Raw genomic sequence first — 14,922 nt, 5'->3', positions numbered from 1 at the left:
CTTAATTAATGTGTGTGCGTGTTAGTATGTGTGCGGATACATGATGGTGTGCATGTGTGTACGTGTGGTCACCTGTGTGCGATTTTTTCAAAGGAGGCTCAATAATACCTTGATATTAAAAAAATGGTTCCAAAAGTATACATACAGGTAGTTTTTGTTGGTGGCATGTGTAATTAGTGTGTTTCTGTTATCTCTGGCATTATCAGCTTCAGCGTCACACACACACACTCTCTCTCTCTCTCTCTCTCTCTCTCTCTCTCTCTCTCTCTCTCTCTCTCTCTCTCAGTGACACAGAAACAGTGACCAAGACCAGTAACTCTTTTATTCAAACACAAGCTGTGCAAAAAATAGAGCTTGTTTCTCAGACTAAAAGACATCGCACAATGTGCTATTCTGTAACAACCATTTCAATGTTAAGTGAAAAGATAAAACCTGCTTCCAACACTGTGAGACTATTAAAGACCATCTGCTTACTGGCCTAGCGTCCCATTTCTCGGCAGCTTTGAGTTTCTATACATGACTGATTGACTGTGAGAAGAATAAAGAGTGAGTGTGCATGCATATTGCATCAACTTACATTAGACTCAAACACATGTTTTCAACAAGTTCGCTGTGTAAAACCCATGCTTACACTACAAAAATACTTCTGTTCTTTCCGTACTACATATCCGTTACAGGAGCTTGACTTTTTATGAGAATTTGTGTCTTTACCAAAACATAAGTTTTCATATGAAGGAGAAAGCCTTTCATCAGAGATTCTTTCATGTATTCAGATACTCACAAGCCAGTGCAGTATATACGGGTTAAAAAATCAAACACCAAGGATGTAGAAAAATATGTGATGGAGTATAAAATAAATGCTGCACCAAAAAATATGACTGCTAAAAATGACTAAAAAATTAGATGCCTGAGGTTAAGACTTCTAATCAAACATGAACAAGTGTACAATAAGCAGATAGCAGCTGCTACATAACAAAAATGGTACACTAATGCCTTAAAAGCTGAATTACACACGGAACATGAGGCTGCTTTGATGTAATTTGATTACCAGAGAAATCAGACAGAACTACAAATACTGTATTTTACTAAAACAGAGCCAAGCAAAACCTGAGTATGTTTTTAAAGACTCGCTGAAATACACATGGCACAAAGACTGCTTAGCCAGGAGAACAAAACAGATCAAAATTGATTTAACTATCCGTCATATCTCAATGATCTGATTTGCATTCATGATTCAAAATGTGCATTTCCAGATTGTCAGTTTTCATATTCAGACACTGCTTAACAGCACAAAGAAGAAAAGTCACAGTAAACAGCTAAGTACATGTACCATCTTCACAGTAGGCAGCAAAGAATTATCTTGATGTGGCCTTGAACTCGTGTGGTTCCTGTGCAATTGTGTTTTCATTCAAACCAAGTACTCTCCATTTTCAACCTTGAAGCATTTACCATCCACATTACAACAGAAAATCACAGATCTCAGCCCCTTATGAAACTGTTAGCGTAAAATCATGCCACTAGATTACGTGTTTAATTTACTGTACAGGACAACAAGTGCAAGAGCGAGCAAAGGATTTCAATGCTCACTCGGATGCTAGTAATCACAAACATGTACATTGGTGTTGGAAATTCTAATCACTACTAAAACAGACTAAAAATTTAAGACCTACACAAAAAGATTTTGAACCCCAAAAAAATTCATTCACTTCATTCACCACTATCGCACAATATACATTTCAAATTAAAATGAGTTTTACATCCCAGTATTCTAGTTTCAGCTCCGAAAGTCACAATACTATTCACTGATAATGGTTCACTCTTGCTTCCACTGTCTGTTTGACGGCCCTGTTTAGAGCCAGGGAAAGCGTCTACTTGTTCAGCTCCTTCATTCTGTTGAGGGCGCTGCCGGCTTTGAACCACTCCAGCTGTCCCTCGTTGAACGTGTGTTTCAACTCAATCTTCTCCGTTTTACCGTCTTGATGCTTGATCTCACAAGTGACAGTCTGCAATCAGAAACCAGTGCCAATGTCATACATAACAGCAACTGGAGTGCTTGGTCTCACATGTGACAGTCTGCAATCAGAAACCCGGTCCAATGTCATACATGCTAATGGAAACAAGCAACAGCAACTAGAGTGCTTGGTCTCACATGTGACAGTCTGCAATCAGAAACCAGGTCCAAGGTCATACATGCTAATGGAAACAAGCAACAGCAACTAGAGTGCTTGGTCTCACATGTGACAGTCTGCAATCAGAAACCAGGTCCAAGGTCATACATGCTACTTTAAACAAGCAACAGCAACTAGAGTGCTTGATCTCACATGTGACAGTCTGCAATCAGAAACCAGTGCCAATGTCATACATGCTACTGTAAACAAGCAACAGCAACTGGAGTGCTTGGTCTCACAAGTGACAGTCTGCAATCAGAAACCAGTGCCAATGTCATACATAACAGCAACTGGAGTGCTTGGTCTCACATGTGACAGTCTGCAATCAGAAACCAGGTCCAATGTCATACATGCTAATGGAAACAAGCAACAGCAACTAGAGTGCTTGGTCTCACATGTGACAGTCTGCAATCAGAAACCAGGTCCAAGGTCATACATGCTACTTTAAACAAGCAACAGCAACTGGAGTGCTTGGTCTCACAAGTGACAGTCTGCAATCAGAAACCAGTGCCAATGTCATACATAACAGCAACTGGAGTGCTTGGTCTCACATGTGACAGTCTGCAATCAGAAACCAGTGCCAATGTCATACATGCTACTGTAAACAAGCAACAGCAACTAGAGTGCTTGATCTCACATGTGACAGTCTGCAATCAGAAACCAGGTCCAATGTCATACATGCTAATGGAAACAAGCAACAGCAACTAGAGTGCTTGATCTCACAAGTGACAGTCTGCAATCAGAAACCAGTGCCAATGTCATACATAACAGCAACTGGAGTGCTTGGTCTCACATGTGACAGTCTGCAATCAGAAACCCGGTCCAATGTCATACATGCTAATGGAAACAAGCAACAGCAACTAGAGTGCTTGGTCTCACATGTGACAGTCTGCAATCAGAAACCAGGTCCAAGGTCATACATGCTACTTTAAACAAGCAACAGCAACTAGAGTGCTTTTTATGAATTGAACTGGACTAGCAGCGCAGCACTTTGTCTTGCTTTCGTGTATACCTGAATTACATTTCTAATAACTAAATAAAGGACAGGCACTAACCGAGAATGTTTTATGAGATTATGCTGATTACATCTGAATTAGAGAGGGATCAGAAAATATTTTACACATTCAAGACACACCATGAGGCATTAGACAAAACACAAACACAGCTAATTGTAAAGAAATATTCTATACAACCCTCCGGGGCAGCTCCCGGTAATAATCAAATCTGCCACACTACAAATTGAGCTTGGAGAAATCCTTTCTTGGTTTGTTTGTTTGTTTGTGTAGGTTTTCTATTCCTGCCTTTAAAAAAGGTGTTAAAAGGTAGTCCTGTAACCATTTTTGGACAGGGCAGAGCAAGATGATAGATATCGCAGTTACTCTCTGGACACCTTTACTAACGGGGCAGAGGGGGGGGGGGGGGAGAGAAGATGGCATTTTCTCTGCCTTTACGCGAGGTTCCAAGTCAGAGCAGAGTGATGAAATAACCATCGAGCCAGACTTCCTTCAGTGCTTTGTCTAAAGCATATCTTCAGTCATACAAAGAAGACACAGAAAATGAAAGGAAAATGAGTGTAGATTTGAAGTACTCACAGAGCCAGGTTTGAGTCCTTTGAGGTTGAGCAGTGAAATTTTATCGGAGGGCTGGATCTTGTCGTAGTCAGCTGCGTTGGCAAAGGTCAGGGGCAACATCCCCTGTTTCTTCAGGTTGGTTTCTGCACACACAACAATCAACATGCATGTGTACAGTGGAATATCTTTTTAAAGAACCTAGTTTGTCAGATGTCCTGTTCACAACGTCTGTAATGTATAGCACTTGTATTCAGCCAGTAAGATATCTGAAGAGAAACAACAGAATAAAACACAACACACGCTCATGTACACACACAATCCTTACCATGGATACGAGCAAAGCTCTTGACGATAATGGCACGACCTCCCAGATGTCTTGGCTCCAAAGCGGCGTGCTCTCGACTGCTCCCCTCTCCGTAGTTCTCATCTCCAATCACCACCCATGGCACCTTCTTGGCCTGTGGATTTCAAACATACCCTCTTGTAAAAGCTGCCTTTTTTGTGGTACATAAATTACAGGGTGCGTGTACTGGGTTAGTTTTGTTAAAAGCTGTGAATGAAGCTTATGAAGACAGACTGACAGACACACACACACACACACACACACACACACACACACACACACACACACACACACAATATTATTCTCTCTATCTCTTACTTACACACACCCATTTGCACACACACTCTCTCTCATTCTCTCATTCTCATATGCACACACAGACACACACAACTTTCATGTCTGAAAAAAATCAGAATTAGCAGTTACCAAAAAACGCATTTCTTTCAGTGTATGCACACGCAAGTTTACCCTATACTATCTTGCTGACCTTGTATTGCCTGGCAACCTCAGGAACGCCACCATACTCTCCTGTCAACTGGTTCTTCACTTTGTTGATCTCCCCATTCTCCGCGTTCTCAGCACTGCAAACACACAAGACAGATATCAAATGTATCTGCTCAAGGTAACGAAGTCCAGGTCAAGGATTGGAATATTTGCTACATTTATTTGGCAGATAAACACAGGTGTTAGGAACAAAAGTAACTGAGCAAAGACATTTACAGACCTGTTTACCCTAAACCTGAGGCAAGAGTACTTTTTCAAAAAGTTGAGTGTATTTTTCAAAAAGTTGGTGTACTTTGCAAGCAAAGCCATATGGGCTAGGGAAAACGTACGCGTGGGTGCAAACGTGTTTGTGTAAGAATAGCATGTCTTGTGACCATCTTCAGAATTTAACTCCTTCCGATACAACAGGGATAAAACAATATTATTTACCTGTCAGTTTATAACATTATAACCACACACCGGTGACACTGTGACGGTTCCCCTACGCTTTGTGTTCGGTGCCCTGACCCTTTGTGTTCGGTTCCCACTCGGTTCCCACACGCCAAAATTCGCGGACAAGATCGAGGTACTGTCACCCAAAACATCCATTTATGGTAGTATTACGCAATGTTGCTCTCTGAGAATGGTCTTGTTAGATCTGTGAGTGTTTACACTACATGCCTAGGTGCTGTTGGATTGAAGGTTTTTGATATTTTAGCCATTATTAGGTAGAATGCCTTCCACTTTACTGCAAAACTGCATAATTCGTAGCATCGGCAAGAAATATCCTACCAAAAAATGCCTGCTTGGAACTGTCGTTGGTCCAGCAAAAAGTTCAACATGTCGGTAGCAGACAGCCCAAGTTTCAAGATTGTAGGGCCATCCAAACAGCCGTAATAATAAAAACAACAAAAGTAGTCAGTGAAATTGGCTGTGTTCGGTCCCCCCACACTTTTGTGACGTAGGCGTGACGGTTCCCATAATTCATTGTGTCGGTCCCCACTTTCTGTGTCGGACCCCACTTTCGACCTAATTTCTCTGTGACGGACCCCACAACCAGCCTATTTTGTGTCGGTCCCCACACCTTCTCGGATTTATGACTTGCCGGTTACTTGTATCATTGTATTCATTGAATCTAATTGTCTCGGAGTTATTTTTCAGCAAAAACCGGCAAGGCAGCACCTTTTGTGATACCAAGTAAGTCAGATGACATTAGTATGTGTGTGTGTGTGTGTGTGTGTGTGTGTGTGTGTGTGTGTGTGTGTGTGTGTGAGAGAGAGAGAGAGAGAGAGAGAGAGAGAGATTGACACCTTTCCAGATCACTCCGGTTATGCGACACTACCGCGAGCGTCACTACCGCGTGTCACACTACCGCGAGTACGACACTACCGCGTGTAACACTACCGCGTGTCACACTACCGCGAGTACGACACTACCGCGAGTATAACACTGCCGCGTGTCACGCTACCGCGCGTACCACAACCGCGAGTACCATAACCGTAGAGAGAACGCATGCAAACTTACTTCTTGTGAGTTTGTGTTCTAACTTTGATTGGAAGCAACCCATTCTATATGTATTCTGATAGTGTGTTCTGATCGTTTTGAGTTCTTGGTTAGCATGACAAACATTGAATTAGTGTTCAGAGAACAGACCAGGCCTTTTTGTTTTATATTTCAAGGAAACATTTCAACCTTTGCCTTCAGCCATACTTACTTACTTACTGCCTTTCACGCCTGGTGGCGTGTAGGGCAGCGACGCCTTCAGCCATGGAAGTCATAAAATGACACGCGGTAATGTTATACTCGCGGTAGTGTGACACGCGGTAGTGTTATACTCGCGGTAGTGTCGTACTCGCGGTAGTGTCGTACTCGCGGTAGTGTCGTACTCGCGGTAAGTTCTGTTTCCGTACCCGCGACAGCGGCAGCGACAAAAGAAAACGCGCGCAAACGCGTGACGTGTTTCCGTACTTGCGTTTTAAACATGCGGTAAAATCTGTAAACTCCCGCGTTGCCGCGCGACAACGCGAAAAAATCGCTCCAGGACCCTTTCAAAAAAATCGCGTCGCTTGCCGCTTGTCGCGCCGCTAACGCGTCGCGCGTGTGGAAACACTCCTGGTCATTTTCTATGTGCTTGATTTTCGTCGCGCCGCTGGAAAAACGCTGTCGCGGGTACGGAAACACAACTTTAGTGTGAGACGCGGTAGTGGTACTCGCGGTAGTGACGCTCGCGGTAGTGACCAGCACCCGATCACTCCACATAAACGCTGGTTCTGGTTGCATTGTGCCGCTGACATACAGCTAATAGGATTTTTTTAATCCTTTTGTGGTATTGCTGATGATGCTGAACATGTATTTTACTAGTTTACCAATATGTATCTTTGACCCTGATAGCCTACGAAAACGGAGCAATCATGGCCCAACATTGGCCCAATGCTGAATTTATTGGCGCGGTGTTGAGCCTTAGTCGGGCCGTTGTCGTAGGCTGTCAGGGTTTATGTAGCCTTGTTCCATTGTATTCTGACTGTCATAAAGTAATTAATTTTAAGAGAAAGCAGTCATGAACACAAGGAGCTGGGAAAAGTTGCCTCTTACAACAAGCGTGGATAAAGACACATACTTGACATAGGCAAGTACTCTTTTTTTTTTCAGTCACCACTAGAAGTCCCTGGGCAGCATTTTGCTCTGAAAACTGAATCTCACATACGACAGGTGGATCTTTTATTTTAAAAATGTGCCAAATTGCTGCAAGTTGAACAGACTGTATCAAAGTATCACAACAATGGCCAATGCTTCTATTCAAATATTTTTTTTAATAATCTTACATTGGTTATAAACAAAGGAAAATCTTCTTGGGTTTCAGAGGTTCAAATGGATTATCGATGCTACAACTGTGGAGAAGAATTTGTGAACTTTAATGATATTATATCTCATAACGTTGACAAACACTCGTCACTAAGGTTGAAGATTCGAGTTTTGACTCTAAGTGCAACAACTGGGAAGAATTCCTATGTGACACAAGACTCCGAGACAATTAGATTCAATGAATACAATGATACAAGTAACCGGCAAGTCATAAATCCAAGAAGGTGTGGGGACCGACACAAAATAGGCTGGTTGTGGGGTCCGTCACAGAGAAATTAGGTCGAAAGTGGGGTCCGACACAGAAAGTGGGGACCGACACAATGAATTATGGGAACCGTCACGCCTACGTCACAAAAGTGTGGGGGGACCGAACACAGCCAATTTCACTGACTACTTTTGTTGTTTTTATTATTACGGCTGTTTGGATGGCCCTACAATCTTGAAACTTGGGCTGTCTGCTACAGACATGTTGAACTTTTTGCTGGACCAACGACAGTTCCAAGCAGGCATTTTTTGGTAGGATATTTCTTGCCGATGCTACGAATTATGCAGTTTTGCAGTAAAGTGGAAGGCATTCTACCTAATAACGGCTAAAATATCAAAAACCTTCAATCCAACAGCACCTAGGCATGTAGTGTAAACACTCACAGATCTAACAAGACCATTCTCAGAGAGCAACATTGCGTAATACTACCATAAATGGATGTTTTGGGTGACAGTACCTCGATCTTGTCCGCGAATTTTGGCGTGTGGGAACCGAGTGGGAACCGAACACAAAGGGTCAGGGCACCGAACACAAAGCGTAGGGGAACCGTCACAGTGTCACCGGTGTGAACCAGTGTCTTCCAAGCAGATTGATAATGAAAAGATGAAGTTCGTGAAATAACATCTGCGGTTGACAGTGGCAAGTTCATTTTTACAATCATCTCAGAAATCATTGCTTCAGCACGGACTACAGCCTTTTCTTCTGGCAGGATTTGCTTTGCGGGAATGAACTTCATAATTCCTTGGCAGCTTTCAGCGGATTTCTTTGCAGCAACCTTGTCCATGTGAGTTTTGGAACTGCAGTGTCGTTCGATGTCATATTTTCCAGCATGGGCAACGGAGAAATCTGATTTACAATACTTGCAGTGTGCATGACTTTTTCCCATAGTAGACTCCACAATTCCTGGCTCTTTCTTATATTTCTCCAAGAAAATCTGCTGCTTCAGATGTTTAGACTTGGTACAGTCATCCGAAACTGGCACATTTTACCGCCTCATTTTGCCACGATTGTCCAGACGATCGCACGTGCCAACAACTGAACAAGGTTTCCACAGCTGAAGACTCGCTGTCATGGTTATCTCCCTTCGACCGAAACCGGTATCAGTGGTACCATCCCGTAATCAGCACACCAACACCGGAAAACGTATTCTAGACTTTTTCTTATGCGTATTTTGTGGGTGTGTCGCGTATTTGCGTACTGATAATAATTTGGCGTACAAAATACGCCCAAATCGTACTGGTAAACAGGTCTGCATTTATACTCTGCACACAAAGCAGCCAGACTGCACATTGTTGACATGCGTCTAAGTGTAAAACTGTTATCCCGTGTAAAGTCTAAGCGGATTTACTGTGACTCACAAGATGGTCATAGTAAAGAAAGCACCTCTCAAATTTAGCCATTTTTTATCGCACCATTTAGGCAGCCATACGCCGATTTGGTGGGACTTCAGTTGTCAATGCTTGACCCTTACCCAATCAGCAAGTTATTGGAGATGTTGTCCAGGTGACCGCGGTACTTGAGCCACTGACCGGCAGCACTGATGTGATCTGTTGTGCATTTGCCTTTGGCCTAAAAACACACCAACAAACACACTGATGAAGTTGAGAAACAGTAACACAACATTACTGGCAGAATGGCAGTCCCTGTAATATCAGGCCTCTCAAATGAGAGGACAACTCCCAGTGAAAGATATTTGACACCTTAAAAAGAATCCTCTTGTACAAGGCAATGTGCAATGTAAGGACACCTTTGTTTCATGACAGGTACCACAGCCCAGTAACATTTGTCATGAGGGGACACACATGAGACCAGGTTACCTTTCATGGCAAGTCCATTTTTCTTGAATTAATTACTCAATGACCTTTGGCACGGCTGTTCCTGGCCTGCATTTCAGTGCGAGTTAAAAATAGTCAAGGCAGAGGCTACTAACAGCTGCAGCCAGTACATTGTTAAGCTCGCTTGTTTGCTATACCCAAATGCTTCCGCGCTACATCGGAAGATGGTACTTATCAGTGTATGGCTCTGAGCGAGCCAGCACTGCTGTGTAGAGCGGTGGTGGAAAGGATGCTAAAAATAGCTCAGCCTGCCTGCAGCTAAGGAGGCAGAAATGAAGCCCTGGGAACAGCCGTGTTGGTTGAGTGAATGAACCAATGGACAACACAATATGCCAATTACATAGAGATGTCCCCTAATAAGAGGGGTCTTTCCAGAACCTCTGTGTTTTATTTCTTGAGATGACAGATTTAAGCTCAATTGTATCACTGCCAGGTTGCATAAGAAAGATAGAAAAAAAGAAAGAAAGAAAAAAAATAGAAAATAAGAAAGAAAGGAAAATAGAAAAGAGACTGAAACGATCCTGCCAGAAAACACAGTTCACTGAAAAAGCTTTGAAAGTTAACCATGATCATCGTCAACAATCAAATAAGGCCTTATCTTAACGAGACAAAGAAATAAATCAACACAACAAAGAAATCCTAAATCCAACAAACAAACCTTGATGAGGATGGGCATGTCGACAAGATCTTTGCCGTCCCACTTCTGGAAGGGAGACAGAAGTTGCAGACGCTTGCTGTCGGGTGCGACCTTGACATTCACACCATCGCCAGTGGCAGGCGGGGCTTGGTAGGTGTCCTGGCCGGGGTCGAATCCGTCGGCGGGCAGCTCGTCCCCAAAGGGGCTCTTCAGCTTGAACTTCTTGCCTGAGGATGGAAAACAGCTTTGGTATTGGGTACACAGTGGAACCCCCCTTTTAAGACTTCCTCCCTTTTAAATAATAATAATAACAAGAAGGGCAAAGCCCACACGACTCACATGCTGAACAGACCTTGATCTTTCTTTCAGAATAATTTTACAATAAAACTGAGAAAAACAATATTTTACACATTTTTCCTACCAAAATACATGTGACCTTGACCCAAGGTCAAGGTCATCCAAGGTCATGCAACACAAAAATTCAAGACATAGGAAGTACAATGGTGCTTATTGGCTCTTTCTACCATGAGATATGGTCACTTTTAGTGGTTCACTACCTTATTTTGGTCACATTTCATAAGGGTCAAAGTGACCTTGACCTTGATCATGTGACCAAATGTGTCTCATGATGAAAGCATAACATGTGCCCCACATAATTTTTAAGTTTGAAACAGTTATCTTCCATAGTTCAGGGTCAAGGTCACTTCAAAATATGTATACAATCCAACTTTGAAGAGCTCCTGTGACCTTGACCTTGAAGCAAGGTAAACCAAACTGGTATCAAAAGATGGGGCTTACTTTGCCCTATATATCATATATAGGTGAGGTATTCAATCTCAAAAACTTCAGAGAAAATGGGAAAAATGTGAAAAATAGCTGTTTTTTAGACAACATTTATGGCCCCTGCGACCTTGACCTTGAAGCAAGGTCAAGATGCTATGTATGTTTTTTGGGGCCTTGTCATCATACACCATCTTGCCAAATTTGGTACTGATAGACTGAATAGTGTCCAAGAAATATCCAACGTTAAAGTTTTCCGGACGGCCGGCCGGCCGGACGGACGGACGGACGACTCGGGTGAGTACATAGACTCACTTTTGCTTCGCATGTGAGTCAATAATAATGGACATTTATATAGCGCTTCTCCACAGCTCGAAGCGCTTTACAAGTTCAATTTACAAGTTCAATCAAAAACACAACACGATATATACAACTAATACAATTTGTCTCAGATGAAAAGGAAAATACTCATAGACATAGACCACTTTATTATCTCAATTATGAGAAACTCGGTTTTTTTAATTTCCTATTCATATCCTGTGTAAAGTTACCCCCATTTTCAGACTCCCTCCTTTTTAAGACCTTAGTTTTTTTAATTTCCTATTCATATCCTGTGTAAAGTTACCCCCATTTTCAGACTCCCTCCTTTTTAAGACCTTAGTTTTTTTAATTTCCTATTCATAACCTGTGTAAAGTTACCCCCATTTTAAAACTACCTCCTTTTTAAGACCTAATTTTCTCAGATTTGTGGAGGTGGCAAAAGGGGGTTCCACTGTATCATTTTGTCCTTGGGGAATTGCCTCAAGGTCATTGGGGCTGCTATCCCTGGGATAGCTTGCAGTGACAGAATTGCACTACCCATTTTTTCCTTGCAAAAGGTTTAAGAGTTTTACTAAAAATATAAATTTAACACAAGAGTCTTTGCTGCACAAGCACAGATTAGTGTTCAAAATGTCAGTGTTGCATGCAAATTAGATCAAAAGCAAAGCGGTTGCTAACAAGAAGAGCAAACGCTCGATCGAGTCACTTTCGCAGTTCTGAATATTATATGAGGCATCAGATGGACAGGAAGAAATTGCTATTCACAACACAATGAGTCACGTTCACATAAAATTTGAGCCCGGTCACTTTTATAGTTTCAGAGAAAAGCCCAACGTTAAGTTGTGTGTTGCCGAACAGAAAAGGCTAGTTATCTCCCTTGTTTTTCTGATAACGTTCGTAAAAGGCTACAGATGTAAATACTTTGATGTAAAGAATAATCCTACAAAGTTTCAATCACATCCGATGAACTTTGTCAAAGATATAAAATGTCTAATTTTTCCTTTGACGCTGACCTGTGACCTTGAAAAAGGTCAAAGGTCAACGAAACCATCGTTAAAGTGTAGAGGTCATTGGAGGTCACGACTAAACAAAATATGAGCCCGATCGCTTTGATAGTTTCCGAGAAAAGTCCAACGTTAAGGTGGTGTCTACGGACGGCCGGCCGGACGGCCGGCCAGCCCGGCCGGCCGGACAGACTAACACTGACCGATTACATAGAGTCACTTTTTCTCAAGTGACTCAAAAATTTAGTCTCGAGTTTTGAAAAGATAATCGAAAATTTTTATCTAAATTTTGATTTGATTAATATACTTACCCGAATCACATGATTAGCATTGACCCACTTCGATGCATAGGTTATGATAAAAGCTACCCCGTCTAGGTATAAGGGGAGCAACCCCAACTAAAAAAGTGACTGCACCAGCATGACTGACACCCTGGGTTACGTCCCATGTAGCCTACTACGTCATCAATGGTGCTGGTCACGTGATACCCCTTCAATCGACTAATTGAACATCAAAAATCGTGCGGGGCAGGAGGGAGGGAATTACCCATGTGATTCGGGTAAGTATATTAATCAAATCAAAATTTAGATAAAAATTTTCGATTATAATTACATATTCTTACGCCGAATCACATGATTAGCAGATAACTCCAACCAGGCGGTGGGTAAGATCAAAGAAGTTCAAACCCACTCTTAAAATCTGGAGAGGCATTGTCCCGCTGCCACCAAAGCAGGAAGGGACCTAGATCCATCGTTACAGATAGATCCATACTGCCAGAAGGCAGCAATGTCTCCCTATTAAACTGATAAAGACAAAAGCCGAGCACCAGTAAGCTGTGTGCAGGACATCATCCAACCTCCCAGACCGTAAAACGGCCGAGGAGGAGGCCCAGGCCCTGGAAAAAGAGCTCGGGCTGAGCCTAGGGGAAAGATAGCCGAAAGCTACGCCAAGGCGGAGGGGAAGAGAATCCCTCGCCAAAAAACTGGCCCACTGCCAAACATCAGGGAAAGAGCCGGTGAGAAAGAAAACATCTAGCTCACTCTAAAACCCTTGCCAGGAACTGGCCCACTGCCAAAAGACAGAACGAGGACCGAGAACCAACCTAAATGACAGTCGCAATGCCGCTCAGGCAAAAAAGCGAAAGACAGCATCAGAGAGCCCGTAAGCTGTGCTCAGCACTTCTTGCCATCTCCTGAACCATAAAGGGGCTCAAGTCTTGAATAACCCGAGCCGAGTAGAGGGGCAGACAAGCTGCCCCCCCCCCCCCCCTTACTATTGGAAGGAAAAGCCAAAAACCCTGGAAACGACAAGCGTAAGGTTGACCGATCATAAATGAAAAGCACCAACCTTCCCCAGGACCGTAAGACAATCATGCCAAAGAAAAAGCCTTGGCATGGAGAGAGGCCCGAAAGGCCGGAGAGATAACGGTCAGCTCCAGAGAGGAGTGACCTGTTTCCTAGAAAGAGAGAGAGACGTCTGAGTACAAAAAACCAGAGTCAAACTCAAAGAAAAAACTCAGAAGAGACGGTCACCAGAAGTCCACTACCAGACCATGCAGAAGCACAGAGGGAGGTAAACAGAGGAAGAAGCGGCCTACGAAAAGTGTAAGCCGCCAGCAGAGCGGAGAACGCGATGGCCAAAGCCTGATGTGACCGGTGACTCTAACCAAAATGACTAAAGTCAGAGTGATCACAAAGCAGTCTGCTTGTAGGTAAACGAAAGAAAATCAAAAACCCAAAACAGAAACGAGGCTGGAAAGGAAAAACAGAAAACTGTGAAGCTAACCAGCCTTAAGACTCCCTGAACGAGAGTTCACAAGAAGAAGGGCCCGAAGAAATTTCGCGGCCGACCGAGCCCAGAAAATTCCTGAGTCTGGCTGAAAAACCAAACACGTCTGATACCTCAGAACCGAGAATCAGACACGGAACACAACAGGCAAGAGTCCGTAATAGTTGCCAGCGGTAGAAGGGTGACCGTAACAGGCAACCCACCCCACCGGAAGTCGACCCGACCCGCCTCATGGCAGGATGAGGGAAAAGAGGAAGACACAAAATCTAGAGACACGGAGACCGTAGTCGCCCATGCCAGGCAGGAGACTATTACACGGGCTAAGGCTGAGAGCCGTAACGCCCGTAGACCCGCCATCAAAGATGCTGGGCTGAAAGCCCGCACCAAGAAACCAGAAAATTAACTAGACCTCTACCGAAAGGGGAGGTTTAGCCAATAAAGCTGAGAAAAGTGATAGGCCACAAGAATGACCCCTCACCATGCATTGCTAAAACCAATGCAAACTCAGTAAAATCTGAATGTAACCTCCGAGGCCAACTCAAGTAAACCTTAAGTTTGGACGAAACACCAGAACAAGTCCGATCGCTAGAGAAAGACAGAGTCAAAATCGGCGAAAAGCCCACTAGGACCAAGTCCAAAAGAGTAGACAACAACCACCACCACCAACGGATGAAATGGCTGTTGCACCAGCCGAGGCTGAAAAACCCGGATGCCCTAATGCAGGCTGTTGTTCCCAAAAAATACAGACTAAGACGTCTGTGCAAGGAAGAACCTCTCCGGATAAACCTGAGCTGAGGACTTAGCCTGAAAAAGCTGAGTCTGCTTAGGTAGAGCCCGTTTTGCTGCTTCAAAGCTTGGAGAGCAA

General features: G+C 43.3%; 1 protein-coding gene across 2 annotated transcripts in view; it reads right to left on the bottom strand.

The window, feature by feature from the left end:
- Positions 1-304: 304 nt before the first annotated feature.
- The window catches only part of LOC138957731 (aconitate hydratase, mitochondrial-like), a 44,509-nt gene continuing 29,891 nt past the window's right edge, over positions 305-14,922 (bottom strand). Inside the window, exons 17-22 of one of the 2 annotated variants that reach the window (XM_070328795.1) lie at positions 10,186-10,391; positions 9,164-9,261; positions 4,570-4,663; positions 4,065-4,197; positions 3,761-3,882; positions 305-2,003 (exon numbers count right to left, since the gene is read on the bottom strand). In XM_070328795.1, coding sequence (XP_070184896.1) covers positions 1,869-2,003; positions 3,761-3,882; positions 4,065-4,197; positions 4,570-4,663; positions 9,164-9,261; positions 10,186-10,391 — 788 coding nt within the window. In that variant the 3' untranslated portion in view covers positions 305-1,868. Of the gene's footprint in view, positions 2,004-2,650; positions 2,816-3,760; positions 3,883-4,064; positions 4,198-4,569; positions 4,664-9,163; positions 9,262-10,185; positions 10,392-14,922 lie in introns of those variants that run through there. The other variant, XM_070328790.1, reaches the window with a different exon arrangement.

Source organism: Littorina saxatilis, linkage group LG2 (assembly GCF_037325665.1).
Source record: "Littorina saxatilis isolate snail1 linkage group LG2, US_GU_Lsax_2.0, whole genome shotgun sequence".
NCBI lineage: Eukaryota > Metazoa > Mollusca > Gastropoda > Littorinimorpha > Littorinidae > Littorina > Littorina saxatilis.
This window is presented reverse-complemented; position numbering and strand designations above follow the sequence as displayed.